The sequence below is a fragment of the Theobroma cacao genome, chromosome 8 (genome assembly GCF_000208745.1).
Source record: "Theobroma cacao cultivar B97-61/B2 chromosome 8, Criollo_cocoa_genome_V2, whole genome shotgun sequence".
Lineage (NCBI taxonomy): Eukaryota > Viridiplantae > Streptophyta > Magnoliopsida > Malvales > Malvaceae > Theobroma > Theobroma cacao.
In genome coordinates, this window is record NC_030857.1 from 5,541,622 (window position 1) to 5,560,665 (window position 19,044).

The window sequence follows — 19,044 nt, forward strand, 5'->3', positions numbered from 1 at the left end:
TTTAAGGCAATCAGGCCAAAAAGATGTCTAAGACTGTTAAAATCGACTTCTAAAACTGATCAAGGCATGACATTGTTCAAGCTCATAAGAGCTGGAGCTCCTCAAACCATTACTGCTCCTCTCCTTTGCCCATGTGATATGTTATCCAGTCTTTCTTTTAAAATATTTCTTGCCTAGATTGAATAAATTAATCCAAGGACAAGACAAATTTTTGCTTTCCACTTTATCAACAACCGACTATTTCAATCTAAAACAATGGTATATCGATATCTGGGGAAGATATGGTGCACTTCAACTTCAAGACACATGGTATATACAATGACGACCATCAATGTATGCTGCAAGTGAATAAACCAGCATATACCAAAATGGCAATTTTCTCAAAAAGGAAGCTGCTACTTCTCTGGATCTTATCTTCTTGTATGCTATGTCTTTCAAAAGGGAGAAGGACTAGAGATTTTCGCATAAAAGCAGTTAATCTTGGAGGTTGGTTGGTTACAGAGGGATGGATTAAACCTTCTCTTTTTGATGGCATTCCAAACAATGATTTTCTGGTATGTGAAATGTGCAACCATCCTTCGTTGCACTGTTCTTTTTATGAATTATGTTTTTCATTCTTTTTGGTCGCTGTTTCACTAGGATGGAAACTCACTTCAGTTCAAATCAGTAACAAATGGGAAATATCTTAGTGCCAAGTCTGGTGGAGGAACAAGTATAGCTGCTGATCAAACAATTGTTTCGGAGTGGGAGCTTTTTAGAGTAAGTTAACTTTGCCAATGCCATGTGCTTAATAGTTAATAACAGTACATGATTTGATTGATAAAAGCAATACTCATATGCTCTTCAGCTTTGGAGGGTAAATGAGAGTACATTCCAGTTTCGTGTCTTCAACAACCAGTTTGTGGGACTACAAAATGCTGGAAACGGAACACATGTAGTATCTGTTTCAAAAACGCCTGCTAGACTTGAAACGTTTGAGATTGTCAGGAAACCTGATGATTCAAGTCTTGTAAGGATTAAAGCAGCGAATGGGTTCTTCATCCAGGTAATTAGTATGCAACTTGAGAGCTTTACATAATACTGTTTTCTGACTTTTGACACGAGTTCAGCAAGTTGAGTTGCTTAATTAGTCTTGGATCAGGAAAAAGCTATTAATGTTATCCAGATGCTGATAACTAACATATCACTCGCAGTTGTATATGACTTTATTTGCTGATAATCTAAATTTAATGCTATTTTTGTATTCTCATGAATTACTCTGAAAGAAAAGTTTTTCAACTTATATCCATACAAAATAGTGCATAGCCATTACAGCAGCCCATTGCTGCTGACTATTTCTGTCTCTCTAATTTTCAGGTGAACAAGGAGAATATTGTGACAGCTGATTATGCAGGCAACACTGTGTGGGGAAATGATGATCCTTCTGTTTTTATAGTGACTGTAAATGGAACAGCTCATGGTGAATATCAAGTGACTAACGGTTATGGACCAGAGAAAGCTGCACCAATTATGAGGGTGGGATCAAATTGATGGACTACCAAGAATACTGAACGCTTGATCAGTGCAATTGCGGCATATATGACATTGTTTAACTCTCCATAAAGTGAAATTCTTTCAATCATATGTCAACTGCATGGAAAACTTAATGGCTTACTGCATGCAGGAACACTGGAACACTTTTATAGTTGAAGATGACTTCAAATTCATCGTGGAGAATGGACTAGACGCAGTACGAATACCAGTTGGATGGTGGATAGCTAGTGATCCAACGCCTCCTTTGCCTTATGTTGGGGGATCCTTGAATGCGTTGGACAATGCTTTTTCTTGGGCTCAGTAAGTTTATCACTCTAAGCAGAATCAGTGCAGTAACAGAAAAGCATCTTCTTAGTAATATCTTATATCCGATAGTGTTTTGCATGCAGGAAATACTGGTTGAAGGTTATAATCGATCTGCATGCCGCACCTGGTTCTCAGAATGGATATGAACACAGCTCTTCCAGAGATGGTTCACTCGAGTGGGGCAAAACAGATGATACTTTGGAAAAGACAATAGCTGTAATAGAATTTCTCACAGCCAGGTGAAAATCAAACCTCCACGATATATATGTCATAAATTCATAATCTGCTATATTACGCATGCAATTATTCGGCTCTAGACATTATCATGGTCACATCTAGGTACGTGGAGAACCCAAGCCTATACGCAGTAGAGTTGATCAACGAGCCACGTGCCCCAATGGTGCCTATAGAAAGGTTGATTAAGTACTACAAAGCCGGTTATAAAACTGTCCGCAAGCACTCCTCAACAGTTTATGTGGTGTTGTCAAACCGGTTAGGAACATCTGAGTCAACTGAGCTGGTCCAGCTAGCTAGTGGCTTAAAGGGATCCGTTATCGATATCCATTATTACAGTCTCTTCAATGATAACTTCAGAAACATGACTGTCCAACAGAACATTGATTTCATCAACACTAATCGCTCCACAGAGTTGAATCATGTAACCAAATCTAATGGCCCTCTCACTTTTGTAGGTATGCAACTATAATTCTCACGAGTTATAGTCTGATAACACTCGCATTCTAATTACTAACTGGATGATCTTTATTTTCAAATCCCTCCTCTCCCAAGTATCCCATAAAAGAAAAAAAAAAGTTGTGTAATGCCAATAAATGGAAATTTTATTGCTGCTTGTTTGTGGCTATCTTGTTTTCCAGGGGAATGGACCGCAGAGTGGGAATTCAAGGGAGGAACTAAAATGGATTACCAGAGATTTGCAAAGGCCCAAAAAAGGGTGTACAAGCGTGCCACATTTGGGTGGTCTTACTGGACTCTGAAGAATGTGAACAATCATTGGTGTCTTGAATGGATGATCAAGAATGGCTACATCAAACTCTAGCTTTTTAACATCAATAATTGGACTCCTTCCACAACTTTCGGGCCTTCTCCGGTTGTTATTCTTTCAGCCAAACATAGATATTAACTGGGAAGAAAAACTCAAAATTCGTCTGCCTGGACAATGTGATTTTTTGCTTTGTAAGGCCTATATTCAAATCGATATCTGAAAATGGTCATGCTCATTTTCACTGGTTTGCCTGGTCAAGAAAGGAAAAACAGCAGTTTCTTTCAGCCACTGTTTTGAGGGAATGAAAATGAGCCTATAAGACTAGTTGTGCCACTGTTTCTTTCCACAGCTAATGTCAGTTTCATTGACGAAGAAGATTGTTTCACTCTTGCGACCGACTACTTGTAAAGCCAACAATAGTTACAACTATGCAATAAAACCATTCAAACGCCCTTATTTGACCTTTCACCATTGAATTCCACTTTTTTTTTTTTTTTGAGTCAACCTTTTCTCCCTCAATCATTGCTCTTTCACGCACTGGTACCACCTCACCGGATTAGCGAGGGAACGTGGACCGAAATAAATAAATGGACTTTTTCTATGAAAAACATGGATGAATCTTGGAAGAGATATCAATATCAGTATATAGCTAATTAATGCATATATAAAGTCCAAATTATTAAAAAAAATTAGGCAACAGTGGCAAACAAAGCAGTAGTTTTTAAGAAGGTTAATGATTGCTATTCTTTTAGTGGCTAAAGTCCCCTGATTTTAGTCGGTAGATGATCCAATTCAGTGTTGTAAATAAAAAATGCAACTCTTCCAGAGGTTGTCAACTTGTCACCATTCATTCATCTTGAACCCCACAATGAACATGCGGGCTTCCACTAACACCATATCCATTAATCCAGTGATCAACCCTCTTTGTTCTTCTCATTCCGAATCATCCTTGGCGGCTGATAAGATATTGTGGAAGTAATAACTAGTAACTAGAAGCTAACTTATGGAAGCATGCTTTTGTCATCAGAACCGCCACCGTGCATTATCATCAATATATAATCTGACGTTTAAAACATTCTACGTCGTCAAAGTACTTGTTCATCTTTTCTGATAATTTTTTCCCCTTTCAATATTTTAAGCATTCAGTCCATGAGAATGGTGAGTTGGGGAAAGAGCAATAACATTAGCCAGCTATGACTGTCACGTCTAATGTATGTTATTATATACAAATTCAGTTCAAAACAGCCGTTTATGATCAAGCAGCCGTCAGTCTATAATGCTACAAAATATACCGTATTGAGCATCTCTTTTTGACATAATAAAAATATTGTTATTGCATTTCATTATTATGTATGGATTTGACTGGAAAAAAAAAAAACTTGGATATCAGCCTTTAGAATGCTTTGATGTGGACTAATAACAAAATGAGACTAATTAAACATAATTTTTCTTAGACTAAGTTAAGTGAATGCGACCTGTACATTGGCAAAAGATACAATACAGAGATTCTTGATCCATATAATACAGGTACAGCCGTTTTCAACTCGTCTATTTGGTCAACATTCAGCTCTTCTAGATTATGACTCCCAGCTCCAACCTCTGCCATGTGTGTGTGTGTGTATATATGCAGCTGCACGTTAGAGGCGGGCATACGAAAGTGAAAACAAAAGAAACATCAAAATGTTGGTCTCCTCAACAAGGCATGTACTGAGCATTTGTGTCCTCCTGTCATTGGTTTTATCTTTCTGTCAGGGGAGGGTAGACCCAAATTTCCGGATTAGAGCAGTTAATCTAGGAGGTTGGCTTGTGACAGAAGGTTGGATTAAGCCTACTCTTTTTGATGGCATCTTGAACAAGGACTTCTTGGTTTGGATATTCAACCTTTTTCTTAGAGCTGTCTGTCCCTTTTATCGCTACTATTCATGAAACCATATGATTAACTCAAGTTACATTTTCTCTGTTTCATTGATATGATCATCAGGATGGAACTGCGCTTCAGTTCAAGTCAGTAACAACCGGAAAATATCTTTGCGCCGAGCTAGGTGGAGGAAGTATCATAGTTGCCAACCGGACTGCTGCTTCTGGCTGGGAAACCTTTAGAGTAAACTCAAGCTACCCTTGTCTCTGAAGTTTTATACAAGTAATTTTCCTGTTGTTTCAGAAGTTCAGTGTTCATCTTATTATGTTTTTCCCCTTGCTATGGATAGTTGTGGAGGATCAATGGGACAGCTCTTAATTTTACGGTCTTTGAGAAGCAATTCATTGGACTTGACACAAATGGAAATGGGATCGACATGGTAGCTGTTTCAAAAACTCCTGGAAATTCGGAGACCTTCGAGATTGTGAGGGACTCCAATGATAGGAACCGGGTTCGAATCAAAGCACCAAATGGGTACTACTTACAGGTAATTTTACCTTATATCAGTCTGAAAACCATTCTTCTTAGCATTCTGGATTTTATTATTGTTATTATTGTTATTATTATTTTGGCTAAGTAATATCTTGTAAGAATGATCAATCATTGGCATAGTCATTAACAAGAGAGGAAATAAGCTAGAAGTCTTTCTTATCATTTAAGCTTGTATTGTATGGTGAAGTTTTGTGCCGTACCAAATGGCGCCATTGGAGCATCATATCGAAATTTTCTATATAAACTAGTAGCTATATTATCATTCATAAGTTAGCAAAGTAATGAACGTTACCGCAATTAACAAGAAGGCCAAATAAAAAAATAGTCATTTTTTATACAAAAGAATAAATTAATTAATCTTGAAAATAAAAGTCAATAATATTCAAGAAAATTCAAAATCTCATCTTAATCTAATGATTATTGATTAGTGTGAAAAGTTATCTAATATGTATGAAAGTTTCTCTTGTAATAAATAAAATAAGATGAATTTAATAAATTAGACTTTTCTAAATATAATCTAATAGTAACAAAATTGAAAATTCAAAATAACATAATCATATTTCACAAGTGGGATAATAATTACTGTTAATTTAGCACATGCAGTAGAATTATAACTTTCTCTGGGAGTCTTGAGTGACTTTTCATTGAAACAATTGCAATTGAAATTAGAATGTTCTTTTTTTGTAACTCTAAAAGTCTAAAGTATACCTTGAGATAGCTCTCATTTCATAATAGTAAGGTTAATCAAAATACTCTAATTACCCCCCACTAAACAAAATCCATTAATTATTCCTATATGGCCATGATTTGAGGTGGGACGAATTAGGCAAAGTTCAATTGGCATCTTAATAAACTATTATATATTTGTTAGGTCTTCCCCTACTCCATGGATTAAAGATGAATTCATGGTTTTCTTAAAATATTGAAGCACCCTTTGAATAATCTAATTCGCAGGCGAAAACAGAAGAGCTGGTGACAGCTGATTCGCAGGGGGGTAGTGGGTGGGGAGATGATGATCCATCAGTATTTGTGATGCAGATGACCGGACGGCTTGAGGGCGAGTTTCAAGTAACTAATGGCTATGGCCCGGACAGAGCCCCACAAGTCATGAGGGTAAGTACCGCTAAACATAAATTAAATTAATAGTAAGATTAATTACTAAAAATAATGTTAATGCGATGGTCATTTAATTAGACATTATCAATGTAAAGTTAGCTTCATGATAACCTTCTTCAACTAATTAGCTGTCATGCTTGAGAAAAAAAATCAGATTAACGAGTTCCTTAATGGTCTTTTTTAAAATTATTATATAAAGTAATATTTTCATGGAATATCATAAAAAGTCTGTTATATTTAAAAAATTTATGTAATACTAATAATATCTTAAAAGATACATAACTATAAAAAAAAAATGAAAGTTTGGGGTTGAATCTTTCCTCTCAAAGTAATTACTATAATTGACAAGTTTTAAAAAAAAAATTTGATTTTCAAACTTCTTGCTAAATAAAAGAGTCAAACCAATCAATAACTTAAGGTATCAAATCTACATGGGGTCAACCACAAAGGGAATCATGTTCATGTATATGCAAATTGTAATCTCAACTATATGCAGATTTTGCTTGGCCAACTATACCGTGTGATGCATGATAAAATTGACTTAGAAGATACAAGACTTGTTGACCTTTAAAATAAATAATGGAGGTTGGCTGTTGACCTGATGACCTCCAAAGAGAGAGAGAGAGAGATGGAACAGTGCTAAACGTGTCAGATTTCTGATCTTTCGACTGGCAATGCTTGCATCCCAGTAAATATACCTCAATTAATTATTGCAACAATTCTTGCTCCAATCATGGTTAATTACTCTTTGAAAATTCGTAGTCAGATGATACCTATATACCACATCTATCTTAGAAATAAATGTTGACCACAGATGCTTCTTCGAGGAGAGTACATTATATCTGCTTAAAAGATGAATTATATTCGTATATTCTTGGGATTCAATTATTGGATATTGATCAATAATTCAAAATATTATTTTAGACAGCAACCTTGATAAGCAATTTGATAATGCTTCTAACCAACAGCGTAAATCATAGTACAAATCATTTGATGTGTCATTGCATATCTCAGGACCACTGGAGAACATTCATTGTGGAAGAAGACTTTAAATTTATATCACAAAATGGACTTAATGCTGTCAGAATTCCGGTTGGTTGGTGGATAGCCAGCGATCCAACGCCACCCCCGCCTTATGTTGGGGGCTCCTTGCAAGCATTAGACCATGCCTTCTCATGGGCAGAGTACGTTCATCCTTTTTCCTCCCTGCAAGAACCTCTATTTACCAAATATTGAAACCGAAACTTTGTCCCCATTGATCTTGTGGTTTGTGCTTTTCGCAGGAAATATGGGTTAAAAGTAATAATTGATCTACATGCTGCACCTGGTTCACAAAATGGCTGGGAGCACAGCGCTTCCAGAGATGGCTCCCAGGAATGGGGCAAGACAGATGAAAACATACACCAAACAGTTGCTGTTATAGAATTCTTAACAGCCAGGTAAAAGCAAAGCAATCCACTCTTCCTTTACAAACCAACTCTAACCTTCTGTTTCCAACTTAATATTCCTTATCTTGGTCCTTGAATATAGATATGCAAAGAGCCCAAGCCTTTATGCAGTTGAGCTGATCAACGAGCCTCTCTCCCCAGGAGCAACACTGGAGAGCGTGACCAAATACTACAAAGCCGGTTACGCCGCCGTCCGTCGGCACTCTTCGACCGCTTTTGTAGTGTTGTCGAATAGGCTAGGACCGATGGAGCCAAGGGAGCTATTCCCGATGGCCAGTGGCTTAAGGGGATCCGTTATCGATGTACATTACTACAATCTTTTCCAAGACATGTTCAACAACTTGACGGTCCAACTGAACATTGATTTTATCTACACCAACCGGTCCTCGCAGCTGAATCATATTACTACATCTAATGGTCCTCTGACTTTTGTTGGTAAGAATCATCCTCCTGCAAATTTTATGATATTCATTACTTTTTGATGAAAATTATGGTGATTTGGTGAGTTAATTCAATGACAATTGATTCAGGTGAATGGGTGGCTGAGTGGAACGTTAGTGGAGCTACTAAAGAGGATTACCAAAGGTTCGCCAAGGCCCAATTAGAGGTTTACGGGAGGGCGACTTTTGGTTGGGCTTACTGGACTCTGAGGAATGTCAACAGACATTGGAGCCTCGAGTGGATGATCAACAACGGCTATATCAAGCTTTAGTTAGCCCTTAGGTTGCAATATGAGCATCTAGCAAGTAAATAAAGGGTGCAACATGTCCCCCCCCCCCAAAAAAAAAGAATAAAGGAAAGAAAAAAAGTTGTAGCATGGTTATAGACACCCCAACTACTTTTTTATTTTTAGGAAAAAAATACTAAATTTGGACTTCAATTCTTTATCCAAATCTCACCTCACTTTATCATTTGAGTCAAATTTAAATAACGCAATATATGCCAACTTTGTAACTCAGGAACAATCGACGTAATGCTCAATTCTCTTTCTCTCCTTTCTTTCCTAAAAATATATAGTGATTGAATTGTCCAATTAAGTTAATCAGTATAAAAAAGACACTTTCAATAGAAATTAAAAAGTATAATATTTGAAAAAGTTCCTGAACTATTTTAAAATTTTCAAATAAATATTCCTTCTTTTAAAACTGTCAATTAAATTTCTATATTTTTATAAAAATTTATTTGATTTAAAATAAAAATATAAATAATGAATTAAATATAATAAAAAATAAGAACTTATTTGATTTTTCTTAAATAATTCAGAAATTTTGTTAGATATTATCTCAAATTAAAAAGGTTTTGAGACCTTCAAAAGTCAAAACACATTTGACTAACAACATTAAATTAAACGGTTATAAGAGGGCAATGATAGTCGATCAAAGTATCAATTTGCAAACAATAATTATTTCCGTTTATGAATAGCAATAAAGTATCAATATGTTTTTATATATTCTTTCTTTTCATTTGATTATTATTTTATTAAAAACAAAAGTTCATCAATTGACAGGTATCATAGGTTTTGTTTAAATATAACATTATAAATACATAAATATAAGTATTTTATATAACTATATATTTAATGACATGTGCTTCATGATTCGATGTTGGTCGAATAGATTTTATGTATGTGCTTGTGGGTCTATGTTGATTTGCTTTTTCCTCCATTAACATGACAGAGCACATACAATCCTTCACAAGTTTCATTTTTTAATTAATTTTCAACAAATTATTTCACAAATTTTATCTAAATTAAACACGTGGACTACTCAAATTTTCTTTTTTTGTTTTTCTATATATTTTTTCTCCCAACTTTTTTTTTTCTATTGCTTTTTCTGAACTGAAATTTGTCCTCTTTCCATGGGCAGATATAATTGCACAATTGAGAGTACAACATGTCCCCATAGTTTAATAATATGTACCTTAGAGGTAGCACAATTCATGTTTTATGTCCTTTGTGTGTGTGTGCACTTTTTAGTCTTTTAGGTCAGTTTAATGTTTTGGGTCATCAAGTCTAATTGTTCTGAGCTGTAATCCAAAGAAGTGAGACAATTAAGATCCATAAGGGGGGGCCCAACTTGAGGCTATGGAGCAAAGTATGTAGTAAGAAACTGTCCAAAACTGATACGAATGTAGCATTTGACAGGGAAAACCTGAAATTCTCACAAGTTACAAAACTGCATTAAACAGCTTGAACAAGCTGGAAACAGCCAGTGAAACAACAGGGATGAATCGGCCTAAAAGCTGACAGTGATATGAGGGAAGTCTTTTTAATTGCTGCGTCTTGCTACCAATGATGTCTTTGCACTTTGCTGGGTGCACAACAGCAAATTTTTTCTTTTCTTTTCTTTTCTTTACACCCCACAAATGGAACCCAAGAATCAAGCTTGAGTGGAATCCATGGAAGAAAGAAGTGACAGTCTAACCTTTATGCATACATTAATGCATCATAGGTTTTTGTCTATCATGTCCATGCCAGTGGAAGGCAATAATTATTACATCATAAATTAATCTGTCATCCCACAGTTTACCAATTAGATTTTCTTTCTTCCTTTGGTTAAATCTTTTTCATCTGAAATCTCTATCTATCCCCAGCACTCTAGCAACAGCCCTATGATTTATGAAGATATTTTGTTTTCTGGGTGGGCGCCCTACTATAGGAGGAGATTATATGCAAATAATGGTATTATTAAGCATATAGTTCAGCCACTAAAACCAGTTATAATTGTATATCTAGCTTTATGATATTTTACATCCATGAAAATTACATCAACTTAGTGATAGCTTAAAACAACACCAAAAAGTTGGATGTAATTATGCAAAGGTTTTTCTTCTTCGACGTTGATAATTGATTAAAAAAAAACATTTTCAGAAAGAGACATTACTGAAGAAGATGGAGTAGATTTTCTTCTTGTGAGTTGTGATGGTGGGTGCCAAACAATAACTGATCATTGTTGCAGAAGCAAGTGATGACGCCCTCAGAAATCTCCCACTAGAGTGGGTAAACGTAGCTCACAAGAAAAAACTTCACCTTGCTTAACAATTTCACTGGCAAATTATTAAAGAAAACACATACATGGACATCTCAACTTCAAATGAGCTGTTCACATGTGTTGTTTCTCACGTCAAGGATATGGACCACTGATAAAAATGGGTCCAACCCCAGAAAGAAACTCCTTAGTTCCAAGTAATTGCTACATCTAGCAATCATTATCTTTGATTCATCCATTTGATATTTTTGCATCGGAATGGCATCATAGCCGAGAATTGGGAAGTTAATGTACAGAAAACAGGAAACCTCGTTTATTTTAGCCATGAATCAATCTCTCTTACTCAGCGGTCCATATCGTTTTATTACTTACCAGGGTGTCAGACTAATTATCAGCAAGTGTGGAGCCCTTTTATGCCGATGTTGAATCCGACCAAGCTTACAGTCTTTCAAGATCAACATGTTTATATAAGCTCACCAAGGGTGGTTTTGGCATTGCATTTGGGTTCTTAAACGATCCAGATGTTCTTCAATTCAAATTGGAATCTGAGTAAAAAATATATAATTTTTCACCATGCTGCTTAAATCATCATTTAGTTTGATCCACAATATGTTTTAACCCAAAAGCAGTCTCCGAAGTCTAAAATTAAGAACTAAAGATGTATGTGCCGCTTGGTAGGCAGGGACAGACGAGGAAAATCTTCATGCTAAGATAACAATTCATATAGTACAATCTTTTCCCATTTTGTTTGGAGAAAGCATTACCATTCCCAAAGGAAGCATAAAAGTACTTGGGTTATGCTGGGCTAAGAGAAAAGATGCTATATAGAAATAACAATAAAGTTCTTTTTTTTTTTAATTTAATTTGGGGAAAGTCACTGAAGTGACTTGGATTGCAGCAAGCTCCATTATGACTGGCTGCTGCTCTGACCTTTGATTAAATTAAAGTCTCAAAGCCCTTTGGTTAAAACTTATTAAAAACAAGCAATTAGCATTTTGAGAGAGACAGACTAGGCACTTTGCGCACTCACATTGCATTGAGCTTCACAAAAACCAGGATGGATTCTTTAAAATTTTTTCCTGTCCTCTTTCTGCCTTCCTTTCCATCTCTCTCTTAGGTCATTGTCATGAAGAAAAGTGGGTTCACTTTAAAAGAAAGAACAATGCCCCAAAACTTATTATGTTACAAATGCTGAGAATATCTTGTTATCTTTTGTTTTTTGAAAGAGAAAGTGGAAAAGACTCCATATACATCAGATTATAATAGAAAGTAAAACTATTAAAGATTTCAACTGTGTTTTGGAAGCCAAATATCCAGCAAAATCTTGTGTAATCTTGCAAATATTTCACTTGCAATCCCCTCAACCCATTTGCATCTTCAAAAGTAGGTGCTGGAAAATCTCACACTTGAAGCAAAACAGTTATATCCCCTCTAAGATAAAAAGTTAGATGTGTTATAAGAATATGCACTTCTCTTTGTTACTTATTTTCTGGCATATTCTCCACATTAAAAGAACCAAATGCTTTAAGAAAAAAAAATGTAACTTTAGATTTTGATAGCTCAAAATCTCATAATCGATCTTACTCATATCCCCAACTTTCCACTTCAAGAACGCATTTCTAGTCACTATCATGGATGCTGTAAGAATAATATACTAACAGATAGTTAAGTCTATTAATTTCCTTTGCTCATCAGCTCACTTGCGCATGATAGACCCCAAAAACCGTACAAGTAAGATACAATATTTATATGCATTTTTTTTAATTGAAAGAAATGAGATTTAAATCCTACTCTTTAAGTAATGGATCATACAACAACTAATAAACCAATTGATGCTCTGGTGCTACAATAATTATATACATGTAATGTATATTTTGACATATCTTAGCTAGTTATATATAGTTGAATATAAAATATAGCTTTGTTGATTGTTAATTAGTATTATATAATTTATATTGTTGAGAGTTTAATATTCTATTCTGAATAATTAACATTACATATCTCTACATGTTGACAACTATTATAAACATAGACTTAAGGAAAATATTTTAATTATATTTGCTTATGCAACTACATATATAATATTGCTTAAACTCTTCAAATCTTTTTAGGAATATTTAATCAACTTTATGTACTTTTGATTAGAATATATTTTTCTATTTACTTTCCAAATTTTTTATTAATTGTAATTAATTAGCTCAAATTGCTCATGTACTTGTAAGAGCATCTACATCAAATTTAGAAGCATTGGTGCTATAATAAGATAATTAATAATAACCATGTAAACCAAAAAAAAGGATTGCTTTAGAAGTAGTTTTTCATAGTTAGACAAGAACTCTTACACTTAAACTTCAAGATCGGCAGAAAAAAGGGTGAAATAATCTTCCCTTCCAATATTAGAAGTCAAGAAAGTTTTTAGTTAAGACTTTTAGCCATCAAGCAATAAATAGTTAGGTACAAATGAAAGAGGAGAATATATATATATATATATATGAATCTTTTGCGGATAATTTTAGATACCGTCTAATTTTTAAGTCTAATAAGGATATATTTTTCTTGTGCATAATTAGAGTAAGTAATCCTACTACGGTACTAGCTTTGACATATATTGTAATAACGATTATGTTATTGATCACATGCAGCCATGCAACACGAACTATGCTAACAAACATGGTAGGTGTGATATTTTCCCCTAAGAAGCTACTCTAGGAAGCAAACATAATTTAGGCCTAGACTTTGTTTTAATATTGCTAGCTTTATATATATATATATAAAAAAGGCTTTCGTAGCTGAATTATGGGCACAACAATGAGAAACTGCAGGTTGTCCCACCTAGCTAGTTGCTATGAAAGGAAAATAATAAGTCAAAAAGACAAGCCTTGTTTTTCTTACCCTCAATAATGTTGCACTCTCAACCAATTCTATACGTGATCATGGTGTGACTGACGCTTTTCTTCTTCTTCCAATAAATGGTAAAAAATTCCAAAGTCATGTATATGATGTACCCCATATCTACTCAACCCAGGAAAATATTATTTGCTTAATGTTTGGTTCTAAAACCTCTCACACATTCAGAACAAGAACTTTTTCAAAGTCATTCAACGTGAGATTCTTAAAGCTCTCACAACAGATGAATTAGTAGAATTTTTTATTTATTTCTTTTCCTATTAATGTCACATGTACATATATATAATTCATTATACTCTTTAATTTGAAATTAGAGAAATAAATTTTCAGACATTCATTTGGAATATATGGAAACATAAGAGTTGAGACACTTAATTTGTCCTTTATAATGTTTAAAAGAGAATAATTTTAGAGCTTTAAGAGTATTTTTATGTGGCTAGTAGTATAGTTTTATTTATTCAGTTGCATTATTTTTCTTTCTCTTCAAAACTTCATTGACTCTAAGGAACTATTCATTACTTCTAAGTATTTGCAAATATAAAGACAAAAAGGAACTGAATGTTAAAGTTAAAATCTCTAATTGATGATGCATTTGGGACCACTAAGATCTCCGTTTGAACATCTTACATATACAAGATAAGCTAAGTGTATACCCAGTTGGGATTTCTTAATTCTTCAGCAAAAGATTTATATTAATTTTAACCAAAGATCATAAATAATCCAAATATAGAAGTATTTAAGGGATGCTGATAAGTCATAAAACCTTAGCCTTGCACAGATATATGTCACAGCAACTGCCTTTTTAGCTTTTAACCATGAGCTTGTACTATAAAACATTATTCCAAACAATACACTCGCTAGGGTTTAATTTGGATTTCCTAGGGCATTAACATTTAACAAGCAGCTTTTGCATGTGCATGGAAATTATTATTATTTAACCACTTGATATTTTTCTCACTATGGCCAGCAGCAAGTGGACAGAACCACACCCCTCCCCCCCACCCCCGGGGGCCGGGGCTCAGCCCGACCTCCAAAATCATTGATGCACAGTGCAAGCAAAGGTCTAGACAAGGACTTATCACTTGGGAGATCCACTAATAACTGGTCTAGCTAGCTGGATTTCAGGTTTTTCACTGTTTATCTATCTATCTATCTATCTCTCTCTCTCTCTCTCTCTATATATATATATGTATAAAATCTGTAGCTTTTTTTTTTCTTTCTCCTGGTTTTCTTCCCCTTCCCCCCACACCCCACTCTTTTTTTTCTCCCTCAATGAATAAAGGAGGAGGCATCTAATTGTATTCCTGTCTGATTTTGTTTTATCTCTAGTTTTCACACACCATATACACAAAATGCACATTGTTCCAATTGAAACGTTGCATGATTTGCTACCACTTGTTTTTATTTTTTTCCTTTCTCATTTAATACCAAAAAGGAAGAACAGCATAAAATAAAGCATATATAATGCCAATTCTTTATACTAAAAAATGCTACCTGACTGACATTCAAATTTATGAACAATCAAAAATGGTTCTGAGATCGTGAAATGGTAAATCTAATCACACTCAAATATATGTAGACAATACATCAAAAGGTTGTAATCATGAAATTGTAACAACATGATCCCCACCAGAGGCATTTTTCACCAAATGTGAAGTGCCACATTAGTAACATAGTTTAATTTTATGCTTAAAACACTACTAGTGGTAATAAAAAAAAACAAAAGAACCTTTTTTGGGTAATGCAAACAAGGTATATAAGGGAAAAGGGAAAAGGGAAAAGTGAAAACACAATACTAAAAAAAATTATTGAGAATTTACTTCGCCAGTCCTCAAATAAATTCTAGACTGTGGACAAACTATACAGATAGCAGAGAGGGAACTATTTTGGCAGCAGCAAGTCTATCTGGCATTGGAAGTTGAAACAGATGGGCCTTTCCAAGGAAGAGTGCTTGGAGGGGGAGCTCCTGTTAGACTTTAGCTGGTACAGTGCAGGTGACCTTGCTTCCTGTGATACATTTATGTCTTTAGTACTGCGAAGATTTCATGTCTCATTATTAGGGTATACAGTATTAAGCTCTTCTTCCATTCTACTTTCATGAAAGAACTGCCCTTTGAAAAGTTGGGAGAAGTTAAAAGTGGAAAAGCCAGAGTTTGGAGTTGGGAGTGAATAATAATGTATCAACTCCTTCTACAAATTAAGTTAATTGATGATGTTTTTATCATATCTTTAAATATTTAGATTTTGCTAAGAAAATAAAATAATTTTCTCAAAGTGAGTTTGCTTTCTAATTTGGACATTTAATGATAACTTTCCTTATATAATTTTTCTTCCAACATTGCTGCAATAAATTATTTCATGTCAGGACAGCTGACATGATGACTTACTAAATTGAGGAGGCTCCAAAAGCTCTCTCTACCCAAGTAAGAAAATAAAAAAAAATTAAAACCTCATGTTGATGTGTGAACAAATAATTGGCGGTTAAAACTCAAAGCAATTGACTGCTGTCATTGGGGAATTAGAGCATGGTAAGCGAAGAATACCATTTACCCCCAAAGACAATTAAATACGTATTAAACGTAACGTAGTATGACGTGGATTTCCCATGATATGATGTAAACACCCTAAACCGGAGAAAAAAATAATTGTATAATGAATGAACGGGTTAGATTCATTCCTCGGTTTCTGGCTCTTCTTTTATCTCCCCCATCTCCACTTCTTCTTCAGTTCTCTCTCCCCTCTCTCTCCTTCTTAGCTCTCTCAAGGTTTCCCTTGGAGACCTTCGAAGAGTATCCACGGAAAAAAAACAGAGAAAGAAGAAGAAGAAGACAACGAAGATGTTGCTAGGGAAGAGGCCAAGGCCACCAATGAAGAGAACGACAAGCATGAAAGAGATCACTTTTGATCTAAACACAAGCAACGCTGAAGCTCCACCGTCTGATCGACACAACCCTTTAAACAACTACCCAAAACAGGCTGCTGGCCCCTTTGGTGGTGTTTGGGGTCCACAGATCCAGGCTAATGGTGGTGGTGGTGCAGCTGGTGGTGGTAGCGGCCTTGAAGGGTTCGATCAACGGTTGTTGGTGACGGTGTCACCTAGAGCTCATAGAAGGCATTCGGCTGATTTTATAGAAACCGCCCACTTCTTAAGGGCTTGTGGTCTTTGCAGACGTCGCCTTGTTCCTGGCCGTGATATCTACATGTATAGGTACTTTTCGATTGCCTGGTTTGCCGCCTTAAATTTTTTTTTTTGGATTCCTTGTTTTTGTGTTATATATCTTTATGGTTTTTGTTTAATTTTTTGAGAGGTTTTGAGTTTTGATTATTGGGGTCAATTAAGTTCATCACCCTTCTGTTTTTGGTTCTTGTTTAGGTTTCATTTTCTCAAAGAGAATTTGCTATGGCCTATGGGGCAGGTTTTGTTTTATTTTCCCTTTTGATTTTTTCTTTTGCTAATGATGTTTTTGTTTTGTCATACCAAGGAATTTCAAGTTTACTTTCTTACACGGACTCTTACCCAGTTCTTGTCTTCTTCTCAATTTCTCTTCATCTCTTTCAAAATTTTCTTTTGGAAGCTTATAATTTATGAGGGATTTGCAGCTTTCCAAATTAACATCTTTCCTTTACAATTACAACCTTGTATATATGGTACCAAAATGATTTACCAATTTAAATCCCAGAATTCATCTTTATCTGATCTTTACTAGCTTATAATAAAATAAAGTCTGAGCTTTATACGTTAATTAGTTGGACAATCCAAATGCATATCTCTTCCTGATTAATTGTTATAGGATTAACTTTGGAATTAATCAACTCATGTGAACTATTTATTCATTGCAGGGGTGATACTGCATTTTGCAGCCTAGAGTGCAGGCAACAGCAGATGAACCAAGACGAGAAAAAGGAGAAATGTTCGATTGCATCCAAGAAACAAGCCGCCGCTGCCTCTTCTGCTGCGAGATCCGGCGTCTCCGCCAAAGGCGAGACCGTTGCGGCCGTATAGAAATAAATCACCCGTGGTCCCAAAAGGATTTTACCCAAGCTCTAAAATTCCACGGTACTCAAAGGAATTAATATATCTAGCTATAAGGGTGGGGAGTCCAAGTTTAACTTTGTAATGCTAATGGGGCAAGTTTTTGACATGTTATTTTATGTGGATCCAAAAAAAAAAAACCTTATACAAAAAAAATGGAAATCTGTACTTCTTCCTATTGTCTAATTTTTATCCCTTGTTATCTTTCAGTGGTAATGGAAGAAAAATTGCAGATTCACAAAATTTCTTACATCTCCACTCTGTCATTGTGATCTTTAATTCATTTGGTTTTGAAGGTATTCTTCAATTTATTCCATTGGTTACACTACTAAATAAAAAACTATTTTCGATAGAAGTTCTACAGGATTTTTGGCTTGATTTTTTTGATGAAATTAATTTAATTTCGTCAAAAAATTAATGGGTTTTTTAAGTGTTATAGGGTTTGATTCATGAAGAGCCAGCTTAAAAGAATTGTTTGCAATTGCAAAGCATGATTCAATATATTTATATATATATATATATATCTATAGCAAGAACTGATCCCAGAAAGAAAAAAAAAATTGTTCTCATTATGGTTCTTAATGAATAAGAAAAGACTTTCTCCTTAATCAATATCCAAGATTTAATTGCAATGAGAATGACATTGGGACTGTTGTGATTAGTATTTTTAAGTCAATAAAAAGTAAAAAAAAAAAAAAGGAAATTACCGAGCTGGTTTAATTTTGATAACTAAATTCCCAAAAAGGACGATTCCGTTAATGTGACATTGACCATGATTAGTGCTCATGAAAGCAAATTTGGGAGAAGAAGGGGAATATGTGGCCTAGTCAGCTTTGCATGGAGTGGGTCCCGAATTGCACAGTACAGAGTGAAAAAAAATAAATAAATCAAAGGGGAGAAAAAGAAACAAAGGCAAGAGATTCATTTGGAATATTGGACGGGGAGTTGTTTTGATTGATTCGGAGGGGGGGGGTGAATGTGGGCCCACTCGAATGAATTAGAAATGTCCCCACATACTTATTTCTTTGTCACGTGGGCCCAGCTGGTGGCTCCACATGGCTTTCTGATTTTAACTCCCGCCATGTGATTTGGACGAAATCTACGCCACTAGATTTTCACCTCTCTAATTTTTCATTTTCTTTGAGGTAAAAAAACACCAAGGAAGAAAATGAAAATGAGGAAATGATGATAGGTTAAAAGGATACGTGAGCTGTAGCCTATGGCTCCCCAGTGAAGTTCCCCACTTGGGACCAATCACCCATAAAAGGACCACGTAGGGTTCTTTTGTGTCGTGGAAATGG

The 19,044-nt window shown here is 35.1% G+C and overlaps 3 protein-coding genes across 3 annotated transcripts; all 3 read left to right on the forward strand.

The window, feature by feature from the left end:
• LOC18592197 (probable glucan 1,3-beta-glucosidase A) lies at window positions 369–2,896 on the forward strand. Its single transcript, XM_018125482.1, has 8 exons — window positions 369–554; window positions 640–759; window positions 848–1,045; window positions 1,357–1,515; window positions 1,664–1,833; window positions 1,923–2,078; window positions 2,179–2,531; window positions 2,715–2,896. The coding sequence occupies exons 1-8, from the start codon at window positions 369–371 to the stop codon at window positions 2,894–2,896; spliced, it is 1,524 nt and encodes a 507-aa protein (XP_017980971.1).
• LOC18592198 (probable glucan 1,3-beta-glucosidase A) lies at window positions 4,508–8,727 on the forward strand. Its single transcript, XM_018125388.1, has 8 exons — window positions 4,508–4,708; window positions 4,824–4,943; window positions 5,050–5,247; window positions 6,207–6,365; window positions 7,383–7,552; window positions 7,652–7,807; window positions 7,899–8,251; window positions 8,347–8,727. The coding sequence occupies exons 1-8, from the start codon at window positions 4,523–4,525 to the stop codon at window positions 8,526–8,528; spliced, it is 1,524 nt and encodes a 507-aa protein (XP_017980877.1). The 5' UTR covers window positions 4,508–4,522; the 3' UTR covers window positions 8,529–8,727.
• On the forward strand, window positions 16,391–17,995 carry LOC18592199. The gene is made up of 2 exons (XM_007018786.2): window positions 16,391–16,918; window positions 17,551–17,995. Exons 1-2 carry the CDS (start codon window positions 16,548–16,550, stop codon window positions 17,711–17,713), a joined length of 534 nt encoding a protein of 177 aa, XP_007018848.2. The 5' UTR covers window positions 16,391–16,547; the 3' UTR covers window positions 17,714–17,995.